The sequence below is a fragment of the Leopardus geoffroyi genome, chromosome C2 (assembly GCF_018350155.1).
Source record: "Leopardus geoffroyi isolate Oge1 chromosome C2, O.geoffroyi_Oge1_pat1.0, whole genome shotgun sequence".
NCBI lineage: Eukaryota > Metazoa > Chordata > Mammalia > Carnivora > Felidae > Leopardus > Leopardus geoffroyi.
In genome coordinates this window covers 130,614,570-130,640,197 of record NC_059333.1, presented here as the reverse complement: position 1 = coordinate 130,640,197, position 25,628 = coordinate 130,614,570, and the positions used below count along the sequence as shown (strand labels likewise).

At 42.0% G+C, this 25,628-nt stretch overlaps 1 protein-coding gene across 4 annotated transcripts in view; it reads left to right on the top strand.

Annotated features, from left to right (window-relative positions):
* The first annotated feature begins 8,900 nt into the window (after window positions 1-8,900).
* The window catches only part of ACP3 (acid phosphatase 3), a 45,740-nt gene continuing 29,012 nt past the window's right edge, over window positions 8,901-25,628 (top strand). For 2 of the 4 annotated variants that reach the window (XM_045503631.1, XM_045503633.1), the window contains exons 1-4: window positions 8,902-9,136; window positions 16,706-16,801; window positions 21,121-21,207; window positions 21,649-21,801. In XM_045503631.1, coding sequence (XP_045359587.1) covers window positions 9,017-9,136; window positions 16,706-16,801; window positions 21,121-21,207; window positions 21,649-21,801 — 456 coding nt within the window. In that variant the 5' untranslated portion in view covers window positions 8,902-9,016. Of the gene's footprint in view, window positions 9,137-12,744; window positions 12,812-16,705; window positions 16,802-21,120; window positions 21,208-21,648; window positions 21,802-25,628 lie in introns of all 4 variants that reach the window. The other 2 variants (XM_045503634.1, XM_045503632.1) reach the window with 2 other exon arrangements.

Below are 25,628 nucleotides of genomic sequence, written 5' to 3'. Positions count from 1 at the left end.
TACAGTCCAGCAATAATCACCAAGTATACTGAAGTAGCTAAAGACATTGGTAAGTTTTAAAAAGATTTTTTTTACCCTCATGATATACCAATCCAACTACTTTCAGTTTCCCAGAATGCATTACGTTCTCTCATGCCTCCAGGTCTTTTCTAGTGACCTAAATACTAGGTTAATATTTGCTTAAGTCAATGTTCCTCTTCTTAGTAACCATAATATTCTCTGCATGGTTCACCAGCTTCATCACAATATAATTGATAGTATGCTCCTTGAGGAAGGGGTTGTGTCTGCTCAAACCTGGTGTTCCCAGGGCCTGATCATAACAGACACTCAACAAATTTTTTGAATCATTAGCTTGCCAGTAGCAACAATTCTCAAACATTTGGTCTCAGGACCCCTTTATACTCTTAAAAATAATTGAGGTTGCTTAACAATTTTGTTTATGTGGTTTCTATCTGTTGATATTTACTGTGTTCAGAATTAAAACTGAGGACCAGGGGCACCTGGATGGATCAGTAGGTTAAGCATCTGACTTTGGCTCAGGTCATGATCTCATCCGTGAGTTCAAGCCCCCCATCAGGCTCTGTGCTGACAGCTCAAGAGCTTGAAGCCTGCTTCAAATTCTGTGTCTCCCTCTCTTTATGCCCCTCCCCCTGCTCACACTCTGTCTCTCTCTCAAAAATAAACATTAAAAAAAAAATCAAAACTGAGGACAGTGAGTGAGGGAGTGTCAGAGAGAGAGAGAGAGAGACCCAGAATCTGAAGCAGGCTCCAGGCTCTGAGCTGTCAGCACAAAGCCTGACCCAGGGCTTGAACCCATGAATCATGAGATCATGCCCCGAGCTGAAGTCGGATGCTTAACTGACTGAGTCATCCAGGGACCCCTAAAACTGAGGACATTGTAAAACACAAGAATACACAAGCACACATTCAACTTGCCATTGGAGCAGTGATGTCATTACACGTCCTGTAGACTTTGGAAAACTCCAATGAATACCCATGAAAGACAGGGAGTGAAAAAGAAAATAATATCTTAACATTGTTATAAAAGTAGTTTTGACTCCATGGGCCCTCAGAAAACATCTCAGGAATCTTCTGAAAAGATCTCAGGGACTCCCCGAAGGGTCTCAGAGTCTCCAACCCACACTTTGAGAACCACTGCCTTAGAGTAAATCTTCACCAGAACAAATTGATTCAGAAAAAAATAAATACTCTGTCCTGGGTTAGGTACTATGGATTTGACAGAAAGGATGATGATTTAGGATTGAGCATAGCAACTATGTCCCAGTGGGATCTTTGAGAAGAGGTGGAACTGGCAGCCATTTCATGTGAATCACTGTTTTGTAAATTAAAAGATGGGATTTTTGTAAAGCCATAACATTGGTACTAAAGACATCAACAAAATATATTTTTTGATAGAACGTCTCTGAAGTTTCTATGGTATTTTTTTTTCATATAGACAATTTGTATTTTTGAGCAACTGATACTTTGGGAATATGTTTTATGACTTTTGCACTACCTTTCCATAATACCAGTAGCAGCACTTAACTTTAAAATCCTTCAGCTAACAAGGACCCTAGTGTTCAGTTAGGCTTTTTGACAACAAAAAGGCGGGGGGGGGGGGGGGGTTGTACATGAATGGAGACTCAGTGGGTTTCCTTTGAATTTTAAAACTCTTCTGAATGCAATAGCCATGTAGCCTTATAATCTGGTCCAATCCACTAATATCTACACATCAGGGCAGTAATTTCCTGTAAGAATATACTGTCTTGTCCAAAATTAGAACTATAAAAATATTTTTGTTTTTTATATCTGAATGACATCCAAAATTGTATCATGTTACCAAAGAGCTTGAATTTTTCTCATGCTGTGGATAATATTTCTGTATTCAACATTATTTCTAATGCCCAGTGTCAGGCAAAGAGTATGAACTCCAGGTTACTCAATTTTATTTGAACAAATGTAGTGTAATAAATTTATTGAGAAGTGAAGAAGAATGAAATAGGGTTAAGTGGATATATTTAGAAAGTTTTAGGAATCCTACTCTTAACCTCACTATGATATAACAGGGGCCATCTTACTGCCCCTGGATGTGTGTGTGTGTGTGTGTGTGTGTGTGTGTGTGTGTGACAGTGACAGGACTGGAAAGGGTAAAATCATCATGGGATGTGTGTACCCTGATAAGGTATTTATTCTTTCTTTTTTTTAATCCATCCTCTCACCCACATCACCTCTGGTAACCATCAGTTTGTTCTGTATAGGTAAGAGTCTATTTCTTGGTTTGTTTCTCTCTCTTTTTCCCCTTTGCTCATTTGTTTTTTTTCTTAAATTCAAGATATGAGTGAGATCACATGGTATTTGTCTTTCTCTCACTGATTTATTTCACTTAGCATTATGCTCCCTAACTCCATCCATGTCACTGAAAATGCAAGATTTCATTCTTTTTTTTAAATTTTTGTAATATTTATTTATTTTTGAGAGAAAGAGACAGAGTGCAAGTTGGGGAGGGGCAGAGACAGGGAGACGCAGAATCCATAGTGGTCTCCAGGCTCCAAGTCTCCAGCACAGAGCCTGACGTGGGGTTCAAACTTGTGAACCATGAGATCATGACCTGAGCTGAAGTCAGACACTTAACCAACTGAGCTACCCAGGTGCCCCAATATTTCATTATTTTTTTTTGGATGAATAATATTCCATTGTATATACATGCCACATCTTCTTTAGCCATTCATCTATTGATGGACACTTGGGTTGCCTCCGTAGTTTGGTTATTGTATATAATGATGCAATAAACATAGGGGTGCATATATCCCTTTGAGTTAGTGTTTTTGTATTTTGGGAGTAAATACCCAGTAGTGCAATTACTGGATAATAGGGTAGTTCTACTTTTAACTTCTTGAGGTGATAAATAATTTAAAATATTTTTATTAAAATAAAAACGCAGACATTATCACATAAAATGAAGAAGTTATATTAATTTTTCACATCAAATATGGAATTCAAAAATATGTCTCCTTCATCTGACTGTTTCCCCCAAAATACATCCCAACTGACAGAAATTAGCAGATAGCCTAAAATCAGCAGTCAAATACTGGAGAAGAGGACTTAGAAAATCACAAAGCTTTGAAAGTCTCAGAATCAAGAGATAAAGATTGACATGACTTTATTTATTCAAAGGAAAGTCCTTCTGGTAATGGAATAAACAGAACCAGTTTAGAGATATTATAAGAAAGTTTTGAAACATGTTGGGAGGTTTTTTTAGATAAAGGAATTGATTAGTAAGAATTCATTCATTCATTCAACAAATATTCAGTAGACCCCTACTATGTGCCAAGTATTGTTCTAGCCAATGAGGATCCAGCAGTAAAGTCCTCTACTCTCATGAAGTTTACATTCTAATGGAGGAGACAGACAATAAACGAACAAATAAATAAATATGTAACACAGGGCACCTGGGGGGCTCAATTGGTTAAACGTCCAACTTTGGCTCAGGTCATGGTCTCGTGGTTCATGAATTCAAGCCCCGCGTCTGGCTCTGTGCTGACAGCGTGGAGCCTGGAGCCGGCTTCAGATTCTGTCTTCCTCTCTCTGCCCCTCCCCTGCTCACACTCTCTCTCTCTCATATATAAATAAACATTAAAAAATGTTTTTAATTAAAAAAATAAAGTCAATGACCTTTAAGACCCACTTTCTATAACTCTGAGGGCACCCAGTAATGAAGTAAGAAATAGCATACAATTCATATTAGACATTTAAAAATTTCTTTTCTGATTTAATAAAAATATCTGTTCATTGTGAGAAATTTAGAAAGTAGAGGAGTAGAAAGAAGAAAGTAAAACCACTTTACAATCACATCACCCAGAATAAAGCACCATCAAAATATACATATTTCAATACACATTACACAAAATCAGATAAGATAATATTTTTGTAAGTGGTCAGTTCTTTCCTTTACATGTTAAATACAGTAGAACCAATACAATGTTCAATCTGGACAGCTGTGTTAGAGGTGGAACAGTGCTAGGGCAGTATTTGCCTGGTTATCCCAGTGACTGGAACCTTGGAATGACACGCAAAGTAGACAGACCGTGACAAAACCTAGCTGCCCTGTCTCTCCTGCCAGTGCCTGAGCAGTTGAGACTCGCTCCTGGGTGACAATTTCAGACTACATCTCTGGTCTTCAGAGCTTCTACTCATTTATGAGTCACTGTCACCTCTCTTCTCTCAGGTGGTTAGTTCTGAATGTGAAGAAAGCAGCGTTATCACAAGGGCAAAAGGGTGTGAGGGAGGCCAGCCCTAGGCAGGTAATCACAGTCCAAGGGGTAGCTGAAGGTCACCTTTGTTCAGCCTAACAGATAAATTCTCTGTTCTTTTCAGTTCTTTTTTGTTTTTATTCATTTTTGAGAGAGAGACAGAGCATGAACGGCGAGGGGAAGAGAGAGACAGAATCACAGTATCCAAAGCAGGCCGAGCTGAGAGCACAGAGCCCAATGCGGGGCTCGAACCCATGAACCATGAGATCATGACCTGAGCTGAAGTTGGACGCTTAACCGACTGAGCCACCCAGGTGCCCCTAGTTCTTGATGCCTCAGTAGAGCCATCCAAACCGAGCCTTCTCCTACCCAAGCCTTCATTTCCTCAGAGACAGAACCAGAGGAAGTCAGATCATTTAATCTCAAAAGAAGGGGCGCCTGGGTGGCTCAGTCGGTTGAACGTCCAACTTCGGCTCAGGTCATGATCTCGCAGTCTGAGTTCGAGCCCTGCATCGGGCTCTGTGCTGAGAGCTCAGAGCTCAGAGAAATTGTTCTCTCCCAGGTTCCAACTCTCAGAGTCACATCTGGGAACTAGGTGAGGAGAGCAAGGCACTCACCTTGCACTCATGATGTAAAGGGGTGCCAAAAACTTCCTAAAGATGATCGATAATATTTTAACACAGTATTTTTAAAAACAAAAATTAATGTAAAACAATCTGTCATTTAAAAAGATGTCAAATTTGGGGCATCTGGGTGGTTCAGCCGGTTAAGTGTCCAACTCTTGGTTTTGGCTTAGGTCATGATCTCATGGTTCATGAGTTCGAGCCCCGCATCAGGCTCAGAAGGCTCACCTTCTGTCTCTGCCCCTCCCCCACTCATACTCTTCAACGTGCTCTCTCTTAAAATAAATAAATAACCTTTAAAAAATAAATAAAAAGATGTCAAAGTTTAGAATAAAGGCAGGATCTATATTACTTCCTTTTGCCTCAGGCTCCCATAAGGTTTGGCAGGGCATTGTTGCTTATCTTACATCTGTCCCCCATTCCACCAATGACATGGATATTGGATGTTTGCCTAAATATTAAAAATAAACTAGACATACCAAGGGCAAATAGATCTACAGACAGACACAAAACACACAAAATGATCCGTTGAGGTGAGGGGAGGAAATTTTCTATTTTTTCTTTTTTTTTTTAATGTTTATTAATTTTGAGAGAGTGAGAGGGTGTAGAGAGAAAAGAGAGAGAATCCTAAGCAGCCACCGCAGTCAGCTCAGAGCCCGACCCAGGGCTCAATCCCACAAAACTTGAGATCATGACCTGAGCCAAAATCAAGAGTCAGATGCTTAACTGACTGACCCACCCAGGCACCCCAGAAAACTTTTATCTGAACCCATCTTATATTAAATTTTGCCTCAAAACAGCTAACATTATAAACAAGTTCTGATGCAACAATTTGCCTTTACAATGACTATTGATCAATCGATACTATTCAGTACCCAATAGTCCATAGGTCACTGAGAGTCAAACAATACAGTTGTAAAGGTATAGCAAGTCCTGGAGTTTAAACACAGCCTGCCTACTTGGTGAACAACCAGTATAGCTATTAGTGGATCTTAACTCCAACCCAGACTCTTGCTATCAGAAGTACACTTAGTAATTTCATAACCCTTGATCCACTGAGGATCGTGAATTCTTTTCCAATGAATATGTGTTCATTGGCATGGGTTCTGTGTTATACCACCCACATGTCCCTTCATGAGCTGAAGGATTAATTCCCCCCAGCTCTTGGGACTTTGTTGTCTGACATCACTCAGCAGTCAATTCCTTTCAGAATTGCCGTGGCAGAAGAGATCCACCTTCCCTGCGGTCACACTCTCTGCTGGGAGCAGCCTACCTCCAGTGAGTGGCTGACACAGGGGTAAAAAGCCTGGGTCCCTCACCCCAGTTCAGCACCACTCCCAAAGTCTTTTCCAGTTTCAGCATGCCTAGCAGGGTCAGCTGAGGCCTTCTCCCTCTGCCCAACCCTGCTTATTTCTCTTCCCCCTTCTGTTGTTGATCCTGAGAGCATTCCTAAATAAAATTTCCTGCATGCAAATCTCCATCTGGAAGTTTGCTTTCCGATGAACCCAACCTGCTTCATTTATGGGACTTCCTAACATCGTGTTAATTGGAGGCTGAACACTTGCCATATGAAGAAACAAAAGTGATTCAGCCAGTAAGTTCTGCTAATCACTGACACTAAGATTATTGGCACGCTTCATTGGGATATCAATTACGACATCCCAATATTTTTTTCAAGTCTCACCTTAAATGCTACCATATCTGTGTGTTTATTTAGATGACTCTTTTTTTTTTTTTTTTTTTTTTTTAAATTTTTTTTTTCAACGTTTATTTATTTTTGGGACAGAGAGACAGAGCATGAACGGGGGAGGGGCAGAGAGAGAGGGAGACACAGAATCGGAAACAGGCTGCAGGCTCTGAGCCACCAGCCCAGAGCCCGACGCGGGGCTCGAACTCACGGACCGCGAGATCGTGACCTGGCTGAAGTCGGACGCTTAACCGACTGCGCCACCCAGGCGCCCCTTTAGATGACTCTTTAAAGTCTTTACAAAAGCCTTATGAGTTTAAGGTTCCAGAGACCAAAGAAGGTTTTTTAATGAATTTTATCTGAGTTGAGATGCTTTCAAACTCAACTTCATGGTGTTCAGATCTATATTTATGATCTCCTCTCCTTATAATTGGATGATTAAAGTAGAAGTTAGGGTGGAGAATAGAAGTATAAACCATCCACTTATTCCAACTTGAATCAGTTTGAGACGAGACGTATTCACTCTAATCAGCCTTTTTCTGGTTCTCTCTAGAAGAAGTTGTTGCTGCTATTGCTACTATTGTTCCTACTTGGAGGGCTAAAAGGAGCCCAAAAGAGGTGACACAGAGAAAGTCGGGTCTGGACCAGAAAAGGGATTTATCCCAGCTAACAGGACATGGCATAGGTAGGTTAGAGAACCAGTCATTACCAGGAAGCACTGGTATAGCCAAAATAGTGCCAGGCATCAATCCAAAGGTAGACAAAGAAGAAGACAGGAGAACAAGGGGCCAGGCTGATCCTTGAAAAAAACAAGACATTCAACAGAATCACGGATCTGGCATGATTTAAAGCATGTGGGTCAGAACCAAGTCTGTGGAAGGTAAACAGGTGCTGGAGCTTCTTTGTCAGGTGGCCTGGTGCATACAGCAGGGATCCGAGTGGCAATTTCAAGTCTGCCCTGGACAACCTCCCAATCTCCATCCCCCTTTCCCTGAACCCATCTCCTCAAAGTGCCACCCACTGAAGAGGAGTGCGGGGAGTGGCAGGTGAAGAATGTGGCAGCAAAGAGAGGGTCACAAGTCCCCTTAAATGTGTAACCCTAACCACACATTCATTTGTTCCTCACACACATCTTCCCATACCAAAAGAAGCAACCTCTCTCCCACACACCACATTCTAGGGCATCCTGTGATCACATTACAACAGAACCTTCTTGTCACAGGGAAGTGCAATGTACCAGAGAATAGGTTGTGGGGAAAACCACTGTTCTCTCTCTGCTGATGGAGTAGAAGCATCGTGACAGGGAGTTGTGCACCCAAATCCTGTTGTAGCCTATGATGGAACTGACAGGTTGGGGGAAATGGACAGCTAAATTCCCTTAGTCCGGATTATCCTCTTTTATAGCGTCCCTGATGAGATCATAGCTGGAGAGGCAGGGGTGTGACTCCCAGAATGAAGAATGTAGGGCTAGTGGCCAAAGCTGGTGACTGACAGTAGAGAGCTATAGGTAAGTTTGTCCTTGTCGTTGTTTTTTAAATTGTGTCAGGTTTGGAAAGGTCCTTCCAATCCTAGTGTTGAGATGTGACAGATGAACCCCAAATATCTTAAGGTGTCACTGGAAATTTTGAAAATAATATTCCTCGGGGCGCCTGGGTGGCGCAGTCGGTTGGGCGTCCGACTTCAGCCAGGTCACGATCTCACAGCCCGTGAGTTCGAGCCCCGCGTCGGGCTCTGGGCTGATGGCTCAGAGCCTGGAGCCTGTTTCCAATTCTGTGTCTCCCTCTCTCTCTGCCCCTCCCCCGTTCATGCTCTGTCTCTCTCTGTCCCAAAAATAAATAAACGTTGAAAAAAAAAAAAATTTAAAAAAAAAAAAAAAAAAAGAAAATAATATTCCTCTTACTTGCCTTCAATTTAAAAACACCCCTCTAGGCTACATGAGAGTTTTACAAAGGGAGCCATATTTGGCCTGGGGAATAGACCCCAAATATGCCAGAACCCGCAGTTCCTTCCATATATCTCTGCCTATAACTCTGGATTCCCAAAAGATGAGGAATCCCTGGCCTAAGGTTTCCAAAGTCAAGATTGATCCCTTTCCCAAGTGACAGTCACAAAGCAAACACTGTATCACACCCCACCTCAAGAAAAGAGAATTGCCAACCACAAAAAAGTCTCTCAACATGCTCTTTGTGACCTTAAGCAACAGCTTTCCCCTCGTTGGGCCTCAGTTCTACCTTAAATTCAGAAGACTGTGATCGCTCACACCCAGCCCCAAAATTATCTCACCAGTCACTTGCCAAGCCCCGCCCCAAGCTACCTGGCGACCTTACTATTTCTGAGTCTGACTCCTCCCAGCGACTCCTTCCCTTTCAATTCCTTTGATAAATAGCTTCCCCTCTAATGGCTTTTGCTCTGGAAACTGCACCTCCTAACTCCTGCCAGAGACAGTTCTCCCCAGCATGAGCGCTGTCCCGCTCCCCTCGGCCAGGACAGCAGGTCTTCCCCTTAGCTTCTTGTTTCTGCTTTCCTTCTGGGTAGACCGAGGTGTGGTAGCTAAGGAGCTGAAGTTTGTGACATTGGTGAGTAGACTTTTCTCATTGCTTTTCCCTTAAAACTGTTACCAGCAGCGGCTGATAACCAAGTGTCAGGTTTCATATTAGCCTCCTGTGGTCTCCCAGAGACCAAACTCAGAAAGTGAATAATCAAGTTTCTCAAGTTCCTCCTAACGAATACTTAACGTGTCCTGACAAAAAGTGTTTGGTTTGGTTGTATGTGCCTTTGTCGATGTTCTTTATTCACTTACTTCACAACTGCCCTAACTGCACGTTCCTTTTGACAGCCTCAAAGGAAGGGGGAGCTTCCTCAAAGTGGGGGGAGGCCGCAGCTGGCCACGGTTCGCACTAGGAGCTTAATCGGGCTTCATTCAGTTTAATGATGATTAGTTTGCAAACCAAAAAACTGTCCTTTTCTGAATTAAGTAGCCCCTTCCCTTTTATTTATCAGGAAATTGGAAAATATATTTGTAAACAGTCTTTGAAGCGTAAAAATGAAACTAAACTCGAGACTTCGAGGAGGACTTCCTGATGCATAGATTTGGTTGACCATTAAAATAATGTTTTTCTCCACGCAATGTAACATGCGACAAATTATGGGGAAAATGGGTGGCATGAAGTTAAGGAAAGAAAATATACTGTTGGTGTTATTTTAAAAATAGATAGAAAGGGGCTTTGCAAAGTAAAGGGGATTTATCATTTTACCTGGGTGTCCTGGAATCAATCCCTCTGGGTCTCCTGGTTTCTCTTTGTGTTTGATTTTCTTTGTATGTCTGTTTCTCTTGTTCTGCTTCACTCAGTCTCCCTCTGCCTCTGACCCTCTCTTTGTCTTTCACAGCCGCTCTCTCAATCTCTTTCTCTTCCTCACTTTTTTTTATTTGATAGAGTGAAAATATGCTAGTAAATAATTAAATTTTCATACTGTAAGAGTACTCAAAATTTATTTCTATAATTTGCAGGGAAGTCATCTTTTACTTAAAAATTAAACATGAAGTTCCTGTTTTCTCAGCGTATTCAGCACTCCTTTCTTTCCCTACAGAAAATAAAAATTTCATACCATATGATTATTAGTACAGTAAATCGTTACTAGGTCATGAGTCAACAAATGAGACAGAGAATCAGAAACATATCATCAATTTATTTACAAATGATTTACCAGCTGCCAGACTTCTGTGCTAAAAAAAAAAAAGTGTGTAATATTGTGTACCTTCTGTAGAGACATCCATGCAAGTTAGACTTTTTTGTTTGTTTTTTTAACGTTTATTTATTTTTGAGAGCCAGAGAGACAGCGCGTGGATGGGGGAGGGGCAGAGAGGGAGGGAGACACAGAATCCAAAGCAGGCTCCAGGCTCTGGGCTGTCAACACAGAGCCTGACCACGGGGCTGGAACCCACCTACCGAGAAATCCTGACCTAAGCTGAAGTCGGACGCTTAACTGCCTGAGCCACCCAGGCACTGTAGTTAGACTTTTACTTGTATTCCTTGCCAACACGTGCGTTAAGTGAGTGTCGGGACTCTGCAGAAATTACATTGTCAACACTGTAAACCTGTTGCAAGCTGGCTGAGTGGAATCTTCTCTGAGATATTACAGGGAAGTTTTGGTTAACTTCACGTGGCCAATTCTCTGCCTCTTTTACCGAAGTCCAGGCTAACTTCCATTGGTACCAAACTGTTGTGGCTTTCCTTTCTCCCCCATAACTCTCAGTTAACATGTATTCAAGGACCACAAGTTAATTCTATCTAAGGACTTCAGCAAGAAGATACTACTTTCTTGTTTTTATTGATTATAGAGAATATTTGACTATACATGGTTAAATTATATACCCAGGCAAATCCTTACAAAATTATTAGAACCAGGAGCACCTGGGTGGCTCAGTCGGTTAAGCATTCAACTCTTGATCTCAGCTGAGGTCTTGATCTCAGGATTGTGAGTTTAAGCCCAGCATTGTGCTCCGTGCTGGGCCTGAAGCCTACTTTATTATTATTTTTTAACATAAAAAACATAATTTAATTGTTCTAAAAAGACTTTTCCCTAGGCATTATAGTCTCAATGTTATAAATGTGCAAAGTAAGACAAAGAAAGTTAGATTGCTTGCTTAGTATCATAAACTATATAAGTGTTCATTATTTTATTTTTTTAGCTTTCTTTTTTTATTGTTCAAAATTTTATTTAAATCCAAGTTAGTTAACATGTAGTGTAATAATGGTTTCAGGAGTAAAATTTAGTGATTCGTCACTTACATGTAACACCTAGTGCTCATCCCAACGAGTGCCCTTAATGCCCATCACCCACCCACCACCCCTCCAGCAACCCTCAGTTTGTTCTCTGTATTTAAGAGTCTCTTATGGTTTGCCTCCCTCTCTGTTTTTATCTTATTTTTCCCTCCCTTCCCCTGTGTTCATCTGTCTTGTTTCTTTTGTCTTTCTCTAACTGACATATTTCAGTGAAGCCTACAAAAAAAAATGAGAGAAAATTGTTAGAACCAGAATAAAGGAAAGCTGCCTCTGATTAAAATGGTAATATTAGTGACAATAACCAATCGTGACTCAAATGTTTTTTACATGCCAGGCACTGCTCCGAGAGTTCAATATGGAATATGTCACATTAACCTCCCCAAAACGCTGTAAAGTAGGGTTTCTAGGAAAACACAGGATACCAAGTTAAATTTGAATTTCAGATGAACATCAAATAAATTTTTAGTATAAAGGGTGTTTCATGCAATATCTGGGCCTCCTGTAGTTTTGTTTGCTATATCTGGCAATTGTTCCCCAAAGTTTTTGTAAAAACCTTACTAACTCTATTTTATAGATAAAGAAATTGAGACACAAAGAGGTTAAGCAGTTTGCCCATGGTTACACGGTGCAGTCAGGATTTGAATCCAGGCTGTATGATCAAAGAGGCCGTGCCCTTAATCACTAAACATATTCCATTCCTGCTGTATGTGTTTAAGCCAGCACATGGAGCTGAGATCTTTCCATGGAGGTTAGGTGTACAGATTTAACTCCTACTCAAAATCAGCAGGTGGCTTCCTCGCTGTTTCTCTCTGATCCAAGAAAAATAAATCTTCCCCAATTCTAAAAAGCTGTTCTTGGCAGAAAGAGCAGGAAACTGTCCCGGGTTCTTGTTCCCTGTCATGAAGAGAGTCATCACATGATCTTTTAAAACAGGTTTATCAAAGTTCGTCTCATGGAATGCTAGTTTGATGACTTGTTAACAGGAGTTGCTTGGTAAAAACAAAATGGGTTTCAGTAGTTAAATCTGCACTGGGAACAGAACAAGGGTTAAACCGTATTTCAGGTGTTTTAAGGGCAGGACTCCTCAGTCTTTTTCTGATATGTGCTGTGGCTTTAAACTTTTTTTTTTAACGTTTATTTATTTTTGGGACAGAGAGAGACAGAGCATGAACGGGGGAGGGGCAGAGAGAGGGAGACACAGAATCGGAAACAGGCTCCAGGCTCTGAGCCATCAGCCCAGAGCCTGACGCGGGGCTCGAACTCACGGACCGCGAGATCGTGACCTGGCTGAAGTCGGACGCTTAACCGACTGCGCCATGTGCTGTGGCTTTAAAGGAAAGGATTTAATAAAACTGCATTTCCTAAACTTTGACCATAGAATCTACCTCCTTCTTTTCCAGAGTGTCCCATAGAAAACCCTTAGAGAAGCATTATTCTTAACTTTTTAGAGAGAGAATAATAAGCATGGTGAGTATGGGAGGTCAAGGGAGATCTCTCTCTATTGCCTTTTTTCAGGAGGGACCTGAAATTAGTGACTGCCAGGATTAGAAGCCGAAGTAGGACATTCCAGGCCGACAGAACATCACTGCCGTGAGGCTAGGATAAACAATGTATTAGGTGTATGTGCCACAGGGGCTCTGAGGCAAAGCATGTTTAGTAAGAATATAAAGTTATAACATCCAGGTGGGCAAGGCCAGATCAGGTAGGGTGCTGTGGGACCCACGTAACATGCCAAATCTGCTTAGCAGACTCAGTGGAGAAAGATCATTCATGGGGGTCCAAACCATGGTTTTTTTTGTTTGTTTGTTTTTGATTTTGTTTTAAGTAACCTGTGGGCACCCAGGTGGCTCAGCCAGTGAGTGTCCAACCTTGCCTCAGGTTATGATCTCACGGTTCGTGGGTTCAAGCCCTGTATCCGGCTCTGTTGTCAGCGTGGAGCCCACTTAGGATCCTCTGTCCCTCTGTCTCCCTGTGTACCTCTCCCACTCTGCTCCCTCTCTCTCTCTCTCTCTCTCAAAGATAAACAAACATTAAAAAAAAAGTTACCTGTGATCTAAAAGGATGAAGTGAATGTGACGTGGTGGGGAAAACAGTGGGTAGCCATCATGAAAAGAAGGAGATCTACACAACTCATTCAATCTCTTAGAGCCTCAGTTTCCTTCTTTGTTCAGAACAGCAACAGTGCCAGCCTGGCCTCACAGGAGTTGTGAGAATTGAAAGAGCAGGGAAAGAACTGTACAAAACCATGGAGGGTTGCACAAACACAAGAGGTTGTTATCCTGGATGTCTTCTATTGCAATTACCACTACTGCAAACAGTCCTACTGCTGACCCTCTATTTTTAGGTTTCTAAAGGATTTCGTAGAGTATGACTGCTGGACTGAGAACATAGGTTACAAATTTGGCAGAGCAGTAGTTAAGAAGATTGCCTTTCCACAGACTTAAAAGAGGACCTAGGCACGTCCAAAGGCTCCAGCTGAAACTCCAGTTGCTCAAGAATCCCACCTGTGCACTTGAGGGCACTCCCTGATATGCACGTGTGCACACGCACACACACATGTTGATTTCCAGTGCTGGGTAGGGGGGGATGGCTTATCAAGTATCTCTGCGGGACACCCCTTCTGAAGAGCTCATGGCATGTTTGAGCCCTAAAACCTATTGAAATATAGAGGAGTTACTCCTGACCTGTAAGGACAGAGTGAGAAAGCTTGTTTAAGCCTTATGATTATGTTCCATGGCTCTGCTGTTTAACAATCCCTCCTCCAAGGGGACCACACTTATTTTCTCCCCAGGCTATACTGTCATTTAGATGCATAATCTCAGTTTTATGTTTTTATTTAAAAAATTTTTTAAATGTTTATTTATTTTTGAGAGAGAGAGCAATAGGGAGAGCGTGCAAGAGTGGGGAGGGGAGCAGGCAGAGAGAGGGGAACAGAGGATCGGAAGCAGGCTCTGCACTGACAGCAGTGAGTCTGATGCAGGCAGGGCTCAAACTCATGGACCAAGAGATCATGACCTGAGCCAAAGTCAGCCGCTTAACTGACTGAGCCACCGAGGTGCCCCTCAGTTTTATTTTTTAAATGGTATTCAGGGTTGTTTCTTATATCAAGGTTTTATTTTCCTCTAGTGCAACACTGCCTCCCCCCCAACACACACAGCTTCCAATCTTAGAGGAAACCCCAGATTCCAGATCACCCACTGGTGGGATGTTAAGGACTATGTTTTAGCACAGAAAAATGAGCCTCTTACACAGGTTGAGAATGCAGGCATTGGAGACACACAGTCTGTGTTTGGATCTCTGCCCTATCATATCACTTACACTCTGTGTGACCTTGTGAGGTCACTTAACTATAGGGCCGATTTCCTTGTTTGTGAAATGAAGATAATAGTAAATGCTTTGTAGAACTGATGAATGGATTAAATTATGAGAAGCACTTGCCACATTTTCTAGGACACAACAAGCATTCAAAAAAACCTTGAGGAATTCTTGTGGTTATAGTACGGTAGGAAGCATTGTAAATTCTATTTCACTACAGTGTCTCTCATCTGACTTCTCTTTGGCTAACTCAGGGCCTCTCAGCTACAGGTAACCCCCTAAGGCACATTTGGCAGTGTCTGGAGAACTTTTGGGTTGCCACAATTAGGGATTGTTACCGATGTCTAGTGTGCAAAGGCCAAGCATGCTGATAAACATCCCACAATGAACAGGACAGTCCCTCAAAAGGAATCATCCAGCCCCAAATGTTAACAGTGCTGAAGTTGAGAAACCCTGGAAACTAAACATTGTAGCTTTTATAATCTATTGAAACCATATACCAACTTTAGTTACTCTGATGTAGGAAAGTATTTTTGCACAATTACCTGGGATCTAAAAAAGTCTAAAATGTGTTTCGAAGATAGAGCACCAATGATTAGCCTCGATAATTTCTGAGAATGTGCAGCCTTTCTTCTTTCCATGAGGGGACCATTCATGACCGCAGTTTCTTACCTGACCAAAATGATTGCTTAAGACCCACTATACCCTTGTCTGTCTGTTTGTTGCAAACTGTTCTACTGAGACTTTAATTTCTTAGCAGTTTAGGGGACCAAAAGATCAGTTTTCTTTAGACACCAGAGACACAACCCAGGTCCTAGAGGCCTCCCTCACTTTCTTAGAATCCCATCTGAAAGATGACCAAAATTTAAGACTGTTCCTTATTCTACGTTTACTGGAGCATCTTAGCCAGGCAGTGTAAATGATAAGTACAGGAAATCTCAGACACCGCAAGGCATTATGCAGCCCTCCTCTGTATTAAAAATGTTTGGTGGCCTCAGTGTAGACTTCATCTTGAGTTTCTTGAGTGTTTTACTTGTCTTATCTTTTGATTATAAAATAGCTTTGTGTTTGGTTTGGTATTATTCAGGAAGTGTATTGGAATCATAAAATACCAGGGTCTTGAAAGTCCGGACTACTCTCCCCCAAGGATAAAATGTGCAATCAAAATAGCATGACATGCATATTAATCCAGAAGTATGTTCTTAAAGGATTGATGCTTAGCTTTTCTCATCTTCCTATCCACAAGTCCTTTATTCCTAATCTCCTAAAAACTAATAAATCATTGGTTCAAGACAGTCACAAATGGTATGTGGCATTTAAAAGCCACTATTTTTATGTTATGTAAAATTTTTAACACCATTTTTACTGTAACCATAATTAAGGAAGAATACTTCTTATCAGAGTTTGTCTGCGGTAAAGTGATTTTTCTAAGCTTTGTGTTCCTTCTTGCCCTGATATACAAACCAATCTCCACACGTGGCTTGCCTGCTTTCTAATGAGTGATCATCTTGTTACCTACATTACCTGAAACACGGAAAAGTGTTAGTGAGCTTAAAACAGTGGTCCTTGAGGCACCTGGGTGGTTCATTCTGTTAAGTGTCCGACTTCAGCTCAGGGCGTGATCTCACGGTTGTGGGTTCAAGCCCCACATCGGGCTCTGTGCTGACAGCTCAGAGCCTGGATCCTGCTTTGGATTCTGTGTCCCGCCCCCCCTCTCTGCCCCTCCCCTGCTCACACTCTTTCTCTCTCAAAAATAAATAAACACCAAAAAAAAAGAAAGAAAGAAAAAACAAAAACAGTGGTTCATAACCTGAGATTTACCTGGGGAGATCTTTAAAATCCTGATGCCCTGACCACATCCCAAACTAATTAAACCAAAATCACTAGGAGGGGGATCCAGTCCTCAGAATTTTTTTAATTGCCCCAGGTGATTGCAATAAGCAGCCTAGGTTGAGAACCAGCGGTTTAAAAGAAAATCTATTAGGATGAGCAGAGGCAAAACACCGAAGTGAAATTTTTAACATTACTGTCTTGACCTCTTTTCAGGTATTTAGGCATGGAGACCGAAGTCCCATCGAAACCTTTCCTAATGACCCCATCAAAGAATCCTCATGGCCACAAGGATTTGGCCAACTCACTCAGGTTGGTTGAATTTTTAGCTAAAGATTGCCGATAAGTCTTAAGGGAAATTAAACTGTGTGGGGTCTGTAATATATTGAAGCCATACAACTACTTTAGTTACTCAGATCTGGAGGAGTATTTTGCACAGTTGCTTAGGATCTAAAAAGTCTAAAATGTGTTTTGATTGTGGAAGGAGAGGCAATAATGTTTAATTTCAGTAATTTCTCATTATGACCAGATCACCCAAGTGACTAGTAACTAGGAAAATTGTATAAAATTGCCAGTTTTGATTTTTTTTTTTTTTTACCCTGTTTGGCTTTATTGAAGCATGAGAGCTGTGCATGGCCACAGATGAATACATGAACTTAAAGGTGCTGAAGAGAGCCAACAAATGCTTGGAGGCCAGCCCCCCGAGTTTCTCAGCCTCCACCTGAGAAAGTAGAAAATAATCTTGTAGTCGATAAACTGAATCAGCAGGGTTAGGAAAACAGAATTCCTCTGCAAATGCCCATACCAAATTTGATTTTTTTTATCAGCTATGTACACTGGGATTGAGCCTTCCTGATAAGTGGTCGGTTAAACATAGGGAGCCCTGCTCCCTGAAGAGCACCAAAGGAGAAGGTGAAGGGGAGGAGGACAAAGGCATCTGTAGTCACCACTCCAGTGCCCCACCCCCTTCCCTTGCAAGAGTGGATGGCGCCTGTTTGGGGCCATGAGGCCGCAGGTGTTGCTTCTGTCCCAACCAAAGCAGTTTAAATACATTAAGAAAATCTCATAGAATGTTTAGAGTCAAAAATCTCTAAACATTTAACTGAACATTTAAACCAGTGGATCTCAGGGTGCCTGGGTGGCTCAGTTGGTTAGGAGTCTGACTTCAGCTCAGGTCATGATCTCGTGGTTCATGGATTCGAGCCCCATGCCGGGCTCTGTGCTGACAGCTCAGAGCCTGGAGCCTGCTTCAGATTCTGTGTCTCCCTCTCTCTCTGCCCCTCTCCTGCTTGTGCTCTCTGTCTCTCAAAAATAAATGTTAAAAAAAAATTTTTTTTTAAACCAGTGTACCTCAACCGTGGCTAAAAATTGAGATTATTTGGAGAGCTTTAAAAAACATTGATGTCTGTCTGGGCAGTTCTTATTTGATTCATCTAAGATGTGGCCTGGATGTTGGGATTTTGAGAAGCTCCTCAGTTGAGCTTTTGACTCTAATGTGCAGCCAAGGCTGAGAATCACTTCCCTAACTCAACCATGTTGCTTCATAGAGGAAAAATCCCACTGAGGCTATTTGAGGTCAGTATCTTTTGGCTCCCAGGTCTGAGCTCCTCCCACCATAGCCTACCCAGCTTGCGGCTCCTTAAAAGAGAGAACGATAGCGGGGCGCCTGGGTGGCGCAGTCGGTTAAGCGTCCGACTTCAGCCAGGTCACGATCTCGTGGTCCGTGAGTTCGAGCCCCGCGTCGGGCTCTGGGCTGATGGCTCAGAGCCTGGAGCCTGTTTCCGATTCTGTGTCTCCCTCTCTCTCTGCCCCTCCCCCATTCATGCTCTGTCTCTCCCTGTCCCAAAAATAAATAAACGTTGAAAAAAAAAAATTAAAAAAAAAAAAAGAGAGAGAACGATAGCAAAAACCCAGCACTAGTCCTTAATACCTGTGGTGGTGTGAAGACTCCTGTTCCCTTGCTTGCTTTTCCAGTAAGACGGTAAAATACTTTTAGACTGTGGGATCTGGATTCTCCTCTGGGTGTCTCTTGACTAGCCATCAGATTTTCCTAGAGCAGTGTTTCTCAAGTGCCAAGTGTAAATGTATCATCTTGTTAAAATGTAGGTTCTAATATTCAGAAGAAATGAAAACACTAATTCACAAAGATACCTGCACCGCCATGTTCATTGCAGCATTATTTACAAGAGCCAAGACATGGAAACAACCTAAGTGTCCATCAACAAATGAATGGATAAAGAAATATATAGAGAGACATATATATCTATATATACACACATACACATATGTATATATGATGGTATATATTATATATATATGGAATATTTTTTAGCCTTAAAATGATTAGATCCTGGTGTTTGGGACAACATGGATGAACCCTGAGGGCATTGTGTAAAGTGATATAAGCCAGACAGAGGAAGACAAATACTGTATGATCTTATTTGTATGTGGAATTTAAAAAAAATTTTAAAAACCAAACTCCTAGAAAAAGGGATCAGATTTGTGTTACCAGAGGCAGAAAGTAGGGGGAGGGAGGTTGGGAAAAGGGGGATCAAAAGGTACAAATTTCTAGTTACAAGGTAAATAAGTACTAGGGATATAATTTACAACACAATGACTATGGGTAAAACTGCTCTATGATATTCTATGATATATAGGAAAGTTGTTAAGAGAGGAGATCCCGAAAGTTCCCATTACAAGGGAAAACAATTTGTTTTTCTTTTTTTCTTTTTGCTTTCTCTTTTTATTGTATCTGTATGAAATGCTAACTAAATTTATACCAGTGATCATTTCACATTGTATGTAAACCAAACCATTATGCTGCATACCTTAAGCTTATACAGTGATATGTGTCAATTTTATCTCAATGACACTTGGGGAAAAAATGCAGATTCTAATTCAGCCAGTCTGACATGGGCCTAAGAGTCTTCATTTCTAACATACTCCAAGGTGATACCAATGGTGCTGGTACATGAAGTAGCAAGGTTCTAGAGCTCAAATTCCTCCCTTGGCCAGGCACTTCCAATCTACATAATGACCAAGTGATGGCTGTCTAGGTCACTGGCTCTCAAAGTGTGGTCTCTGGATGAGCAACATCACCATCACTTAAAACTTGTCATAAATGTTAGTTCTCTGGCCCTCCCCAACTGAACCAGAAACTATGGGGTTCAATTCTGGGAGCCTTTGTCTTAATGAATCATCCAGGTGATTCTGGGAATGCTGAGTTTGAAATCCCCTGCTCTGTAGAAGATGACTGTTTCTTCAAAATTCAGCTGTAAGTTAATGCAACAAATTAGGTCCAAAGTACCTGCTTCTTTAGCTGCTTGCATCACCCAGGAAACAAGCAAAAATTAAAGCACACCTGACTCTTTTCACACCTGCTTCTTCATCCTAGGGAGGTGGTAATGATCATGGTATCTAGGAGTAGAAGCAAATGAACAAGTGGGACAAAAGCTGAGCTATAGTGACCATATCCTCTCTGACTCCTGAGGCTCTGGTAAAACTTGGGATTAAAGATGGACTCGAATGCAGTGTTTCTCAAAGCATGGCACTCTACTACATGGATCTGAATCACTCAGGGTACTTGTTGAAATGCAGATTCCAGGGCCACCCCAGGATCTAATGAGCAGGAATCTCTGGGGGAAGTGCTGAGTCATCTGCATTTCAACAAGAACCCCTAGATAATTTTGCTTCTGATGCACAGTAATGCTTGAGGATCACTGAACTAAAGCAACACTCCTCAATGGTTATTGGCCATCAGAATCTTAGTAAGCTTGTTAAAAACAGGTTCCTGAGCTCCATGCCCCGCCCCCCCCCCGAAGATTCTGGCTCAGTAGATCAAGGTGAGTCCTAAGAATTGGGTTTCTAACATACTCCCAAGTGATGCTAATACTGCTGATCCCCAGACCACATTTTGGGTAGGAGGCTCTAGTTTTTCATGAACCAGGCATAAATAAACTGTGCATATAATAAATCATTACACCTAGAAGTTAAAAGTGATCTTCAGGGGCCCCTGGGTGGCTCAGTTGGTTGAGCATCCGACTTTGGCTCAGGTCATGATCTCGCAGTTCCCGAGTTCAAAGCCCCGCATCAGGCTCACTGTTGTCAGCTCAGAGCCCACTTCAGATCCTCTGTTCCCACCCCCTACCCCTCCATCTCTCTCTCTGCATGTCCCCCCGCTTGAACTGTCTCAAAACATAAATGCAACAATGAGAAAAAAGTGATCTTCAGATTCATCAAGTCCAACTTCTTACCAGATGGTTGAATTTCTTCCACAAAACCTCCACCAAGTGGTCAACCAGCTCTCTTGAATGTTCTACAACAAAGATGAGCCAGTGATGTTCTACCGCACCAGAGATGAACCATTTATTTAAATCAGATCAATCACCAGCTATTAAGTGTGCAAGGCTCTATGTTAAGTGCCAATAAAGGTGAATGAGTTTTCTCCAGAAGTCATGGCTAAAGATTACAACTCTCTTTTCTTGTTTTCATTTAAAAATATGTTGTTGTTTTTGTTGAACTGTTGAAGTGCACCTTTATTTACTCCGCTCATTCAGTGAGGAGAGATGAGACTCACACATAAGATTCCAGAATTTACTTTCACTGATTTTTGCTTTTATTTGTTCTCATAGCTGGGCATGGAACAGCATTATGAACTTGGACGGTATATAAGGCAAAGATATAGAAAATTTTTGAATGAGTCCTACAAACGTGAACAGGTAAGTTGGGGATCCAAGAGTGGAAACATTTTTTCTTGATAGGATGTAACATAATGGTGCATTTGTGAAAGTGTTTTTCCTGTTTTCCAGGGAACTTATACAAGTCAGAGATCTCATTTACAAATATACTCCTCTTTATACAAACATTTTATTCCTAAAAAATTTATGAATATGAATAAGTTCAAAAATTTATGGATAACTATTGGCAAATACTTTGGCTTGGCAAGTAGCCACCACTTAATTGATCTCTTTTGTCAATTCAGCTATTGACATACCATCTGGCATTCTCATCATACTGTCTCTATCTCCATAGATACTACGATCATGATGCTAATGTTTTGGTGTGAGGGTCCTGGCCTTTCTCAAAAATACTCTTCACTCCACAGTGGAAAACCCACAGTTCCAACTGGTTGGATTCTCCTTTGATTTTCCCCACTCTAGGTTTACATTCAAAGCACAGACGTTGACCGGACTTTGATGAGTGCTATGACAAACCTTGCAGGCCTATTTCCCCCAGAGGGTATCAGCATCTGGAATCCCAGCCTACCATGGCAGCCCATCCCGGTGCACACAATCTCTCTTTCTGAAGATCGGGTCAGTATTCTGGGATAACCAGGACATCCCCTGGAGCTGAGGAGGAGGAATGCAGGTTGTCCAGTACTTGTGGGCTTGGAGGTCTGGACACTGCTTGGTCTGTGCGATCTCAATCCTTTTCTAATAAAGGTGCAAGGGACAAAGTAGGACACAGAAAGCCCCAGGCAATAGAGAGTAGGAACAGAATCTCAGCTTGGATCTTTATCATCGACTTTGTTGTGCTACTCTTTCACCGAATGGCAGTTCATCCCTTTCCATCTTCACACACACACACATGCACACACACGGGGTTCCCCTTGTTCTACCTTCAATTCCCAGGCTTTTGGTGCCCCGCATAGGGTTCTCTTTCTTCCAGAACATCCTAAGACCTCTCTCCCTACAAAACACCCATCCCCACATGAAACTCTCATTCCGAGGTAGGGGAAAAAAGAAAGATTTGAGTACATAGTTAGTGACTAGCACTTTATACGTGTCATCATATTACCTTTTGTAACAATCTTGAATGGACAATATTAGTGTTCTCCTTTTATATCCAGGGATATAAGTACTCAGAGACATAAATAAAATGGGCTCAATGCCACAAAGCTGGTAAGCATCACAACTGGGACTAGAACCAGGCCTGGGTCATTCCAGAGCAATTTCCTTCCCTGTAAAATAGTGGTTCTCAAAGTTATTATATTAGAATTACCTGAGAATGTTTTAAATCCTGGCACCTAGGGCACTCTCCACAACAAATCAGAATATCTGAGGCTGGGATGCAGATATGAGTACTTTTAAAATAATCTCCCTAGATGTTTCCAGTGGACAGCTGAGTGTGAGAACCAGTACCATAAACCAAGCTGCCTGAATGAGGCTATATAAGAGAAGCTCTCAAATTTACTTGCACTGCATAGGAGGGACCAAGAACTCTTGAACATTTTCAGAGGAATTGCTTTATTTTAATAGTATTAAATACATCTAACTAATCTCCCAGATGCGTGATTTAAGACTAGATGAAGGAAATAGTTTGGGACAAGGAATCCATCCTGATTCCCCTGCAGTCACATTGTAAGCATGACCATGTCATTTCTCTGTAGCTGGGGCTTAGCACAACTTCTGCACCCTGATTGTTGCCCAGAGACCCCCTGGGGCAGGCCACTGTCCTCTTTGCCCTGCCAGTACTCCTAGACATTTGACTGAACTGTTGCATCTAATGACGTAAGAATATTTCCCAAATACTTTGTAGAAACAGCCTGAGCCTGTCAACATCACTCCAGGTAACTCTTCTTTAACCAGTCGTTCTGATGTTTCCTGAAAAGATAGGATGATTTATTTGTACCTCTTTTTCTTCAACAGAATCAGGAGTAAAATATTATGATGATCAGTGTTCTTAGGAGTTGGTGAATATTGTCTTCCAAAAAGAAAAAAAAAATCACATTTGCCACAGCCTTTTCTGCAAAGATAGACACTGGACAGCAGACCCAAATTTAGCCAGTGCAGACCAAGGTAGTTGTTTAACCCTTAATCCTGAAAGCTAGTAATTAAATTATGTAGTAAAGAGAATATAGGAGCTATTAGAAGAGGAAAAGAGAAACAAGGAGAGCGAGGGAGAGAGAAGCAAGCAAGATTATCATGGCTTCCAGCTACGTGCTAAGATGAAAGCAGTTCTAACATCAGCTAAGAAATCTGACAAAATCAATCAACACACAGTTATTCCCAGAGCTGTGCTAAGTGCCAAAGAGAAATATAAGGCCAGGTTCCTTCCCTAATTTATCATCCACTTGATTACAAAAGACTCGCATGTGTGACACGTGCAGACCACAATACAAGTAGTGGGTTGATGATCCAAGTATAAGCTGCCCGTGCTGGAGGAGCCCAGAGAAACACACACATGGAGCTGCCACAGGGCAGCCCGTAATGACAGAGTCTTCGTGGAGGGAGTGAGAGCTCGCACCAGACCTTGGAGGAAGGAAGGAAAGGAGAAGAAAGCAGCCCCAAAACATGGCAGTGGGTGAATATACAGAGGGTTTGCCCTTCTGTGTCCAGAGTTCATATTTAGAAAGAATGAAAATGTCTGAATAACTATATTGGACACAGATTAAAGAATCCAAATTGAATAGCCAGGGGGAATCTTGGGACTAAGTGGCAGTGTGATATAGGAGGGCTGCATTAGGGGCGCCTGGGTGGCTCCATCAGTTAAGCATCTGACTCTTGATTTCAGCTCAGGTCATCGTCTCATGGTTCATGAGATCAAGCCCCATGTCGGGCTCTGCGCTGACAGCATGGAGCCTGTTTGGGATCCTCTCTCTCTACCCCTCCCCGCTGCCCCCTCCCCCCAAATAAATAAACTGAAAAAAAGAAGGAAGGCTGCATTTAAAGCTGGAGAAACCTAGGTCTGAGAGCCAACTACCATTTCAGACACTTGACCTCAAGTCACCCCCCCACCCTGCATCAGTGTCCTTTTCTGTAACGTGGGAACAACAGCACCCACCTAACTATTTCATGATGATTCATAAAAACCCAGTTGGTTAAGAAATGAAAAATTTTGTCAATTGCAAAATGCTGGTCAGATGTTTAGGTGATTATCCCACTTATTTTCAGCCTCTCTCATTTCAATATGTGGGATGAGAAAACTAAAGACTAGGAAGGTTGAGTAATTCATTGAAACCTAGACCTTTAAATGAACAGTCCTGTCCCTTTTCCCTTCGCAGTGTCTTCCCTTTTTGTTCTGTGGAAAAATTGGAAAGCCATGCAGGGAAATGAAGATGTAAAGCAGCAGACATAAAAGAAACCTGTGCACGTTCATTCTTCAGTACCGTACACACATGATAAGTGGTGGTCTGAGGCACCTGTCTGACAGTGGTTGGGAAGCAAAGGATACTGGAGCATCTGAGAATATCTGGGGAAGCAATTCAGCAATGAGGAGATGAAGGTCTGAAATTAGATGCTAAAGAAGAGGAAAGAAAGCAAAGTAAGACAAATGAGACAGAGTGAGGAAGCAAATTATTAAGAAAACAAGTTTCCTGAGTAGCTACTCATATGCCAGGCTCTGTTCGAGGCATTGACAACACAGCAGTGAACAAGAGAGACAAGATCCTGACTGTCTTCGAGTTTGTATTTTATAGGAAACAGATGATAAAGAAGTAAAAAATAGTAATGATTTCAAATGGCGATGAGGTCTTTGAAGGAGATAAAGCAAGAAAGAATGGCTAGAAGAGGCTGGTGAGAGTCACCGGGGGCACAGTCTCAGGCAGGGGACCGTCTGCAGCACCCCCAAGCCTGTGAGCTCAGGGAATAGTAAGGAGGCCGACAGTGTTGCTGGAGAGGAGTGGGTGAAGGGGCAGTAGCAGGAAAGCAGGGCAACGAGATCTCTAGAGTTAGCTGAGTTTGGATTCTAGCAAGTAAGATGAAAGCCAGTGAAAGTTATAAACTGCAGAATGGTGTGGTCTGATTGATGCTTTGGAAAGATTTGTGTTTATAGAAATGAAATGCCAGGGACACCTGGGGTGGCTCAGTCAGTTAAATGTCTAACTCTTGGTTTCAGCTCAGTTGTGAAATCATGGTTTCATGAATTCGAGCCCTGCATCGTGCTCTGTGCTGTCAGTGCAGAGCCTGCTTGCGGTTCTCTCTCGCTTGCTTTCTACCCCTCCTCCGCCCATGCTGTCTCTGTCTCTCTCAGAAATAGATAGATAGATAGATGATGTGAAAAGGATTAGGGTAACTGCAGTGTGGAGAATGAATTGTGAAGGTAGAAAGAGTGGATGCCTACTGACCAAATAGCAGGCCCTTGCATTAGTTGAAACACAGGTTACAGTGGTTTGGACTGGGAGGGAACAATGAATAAAATG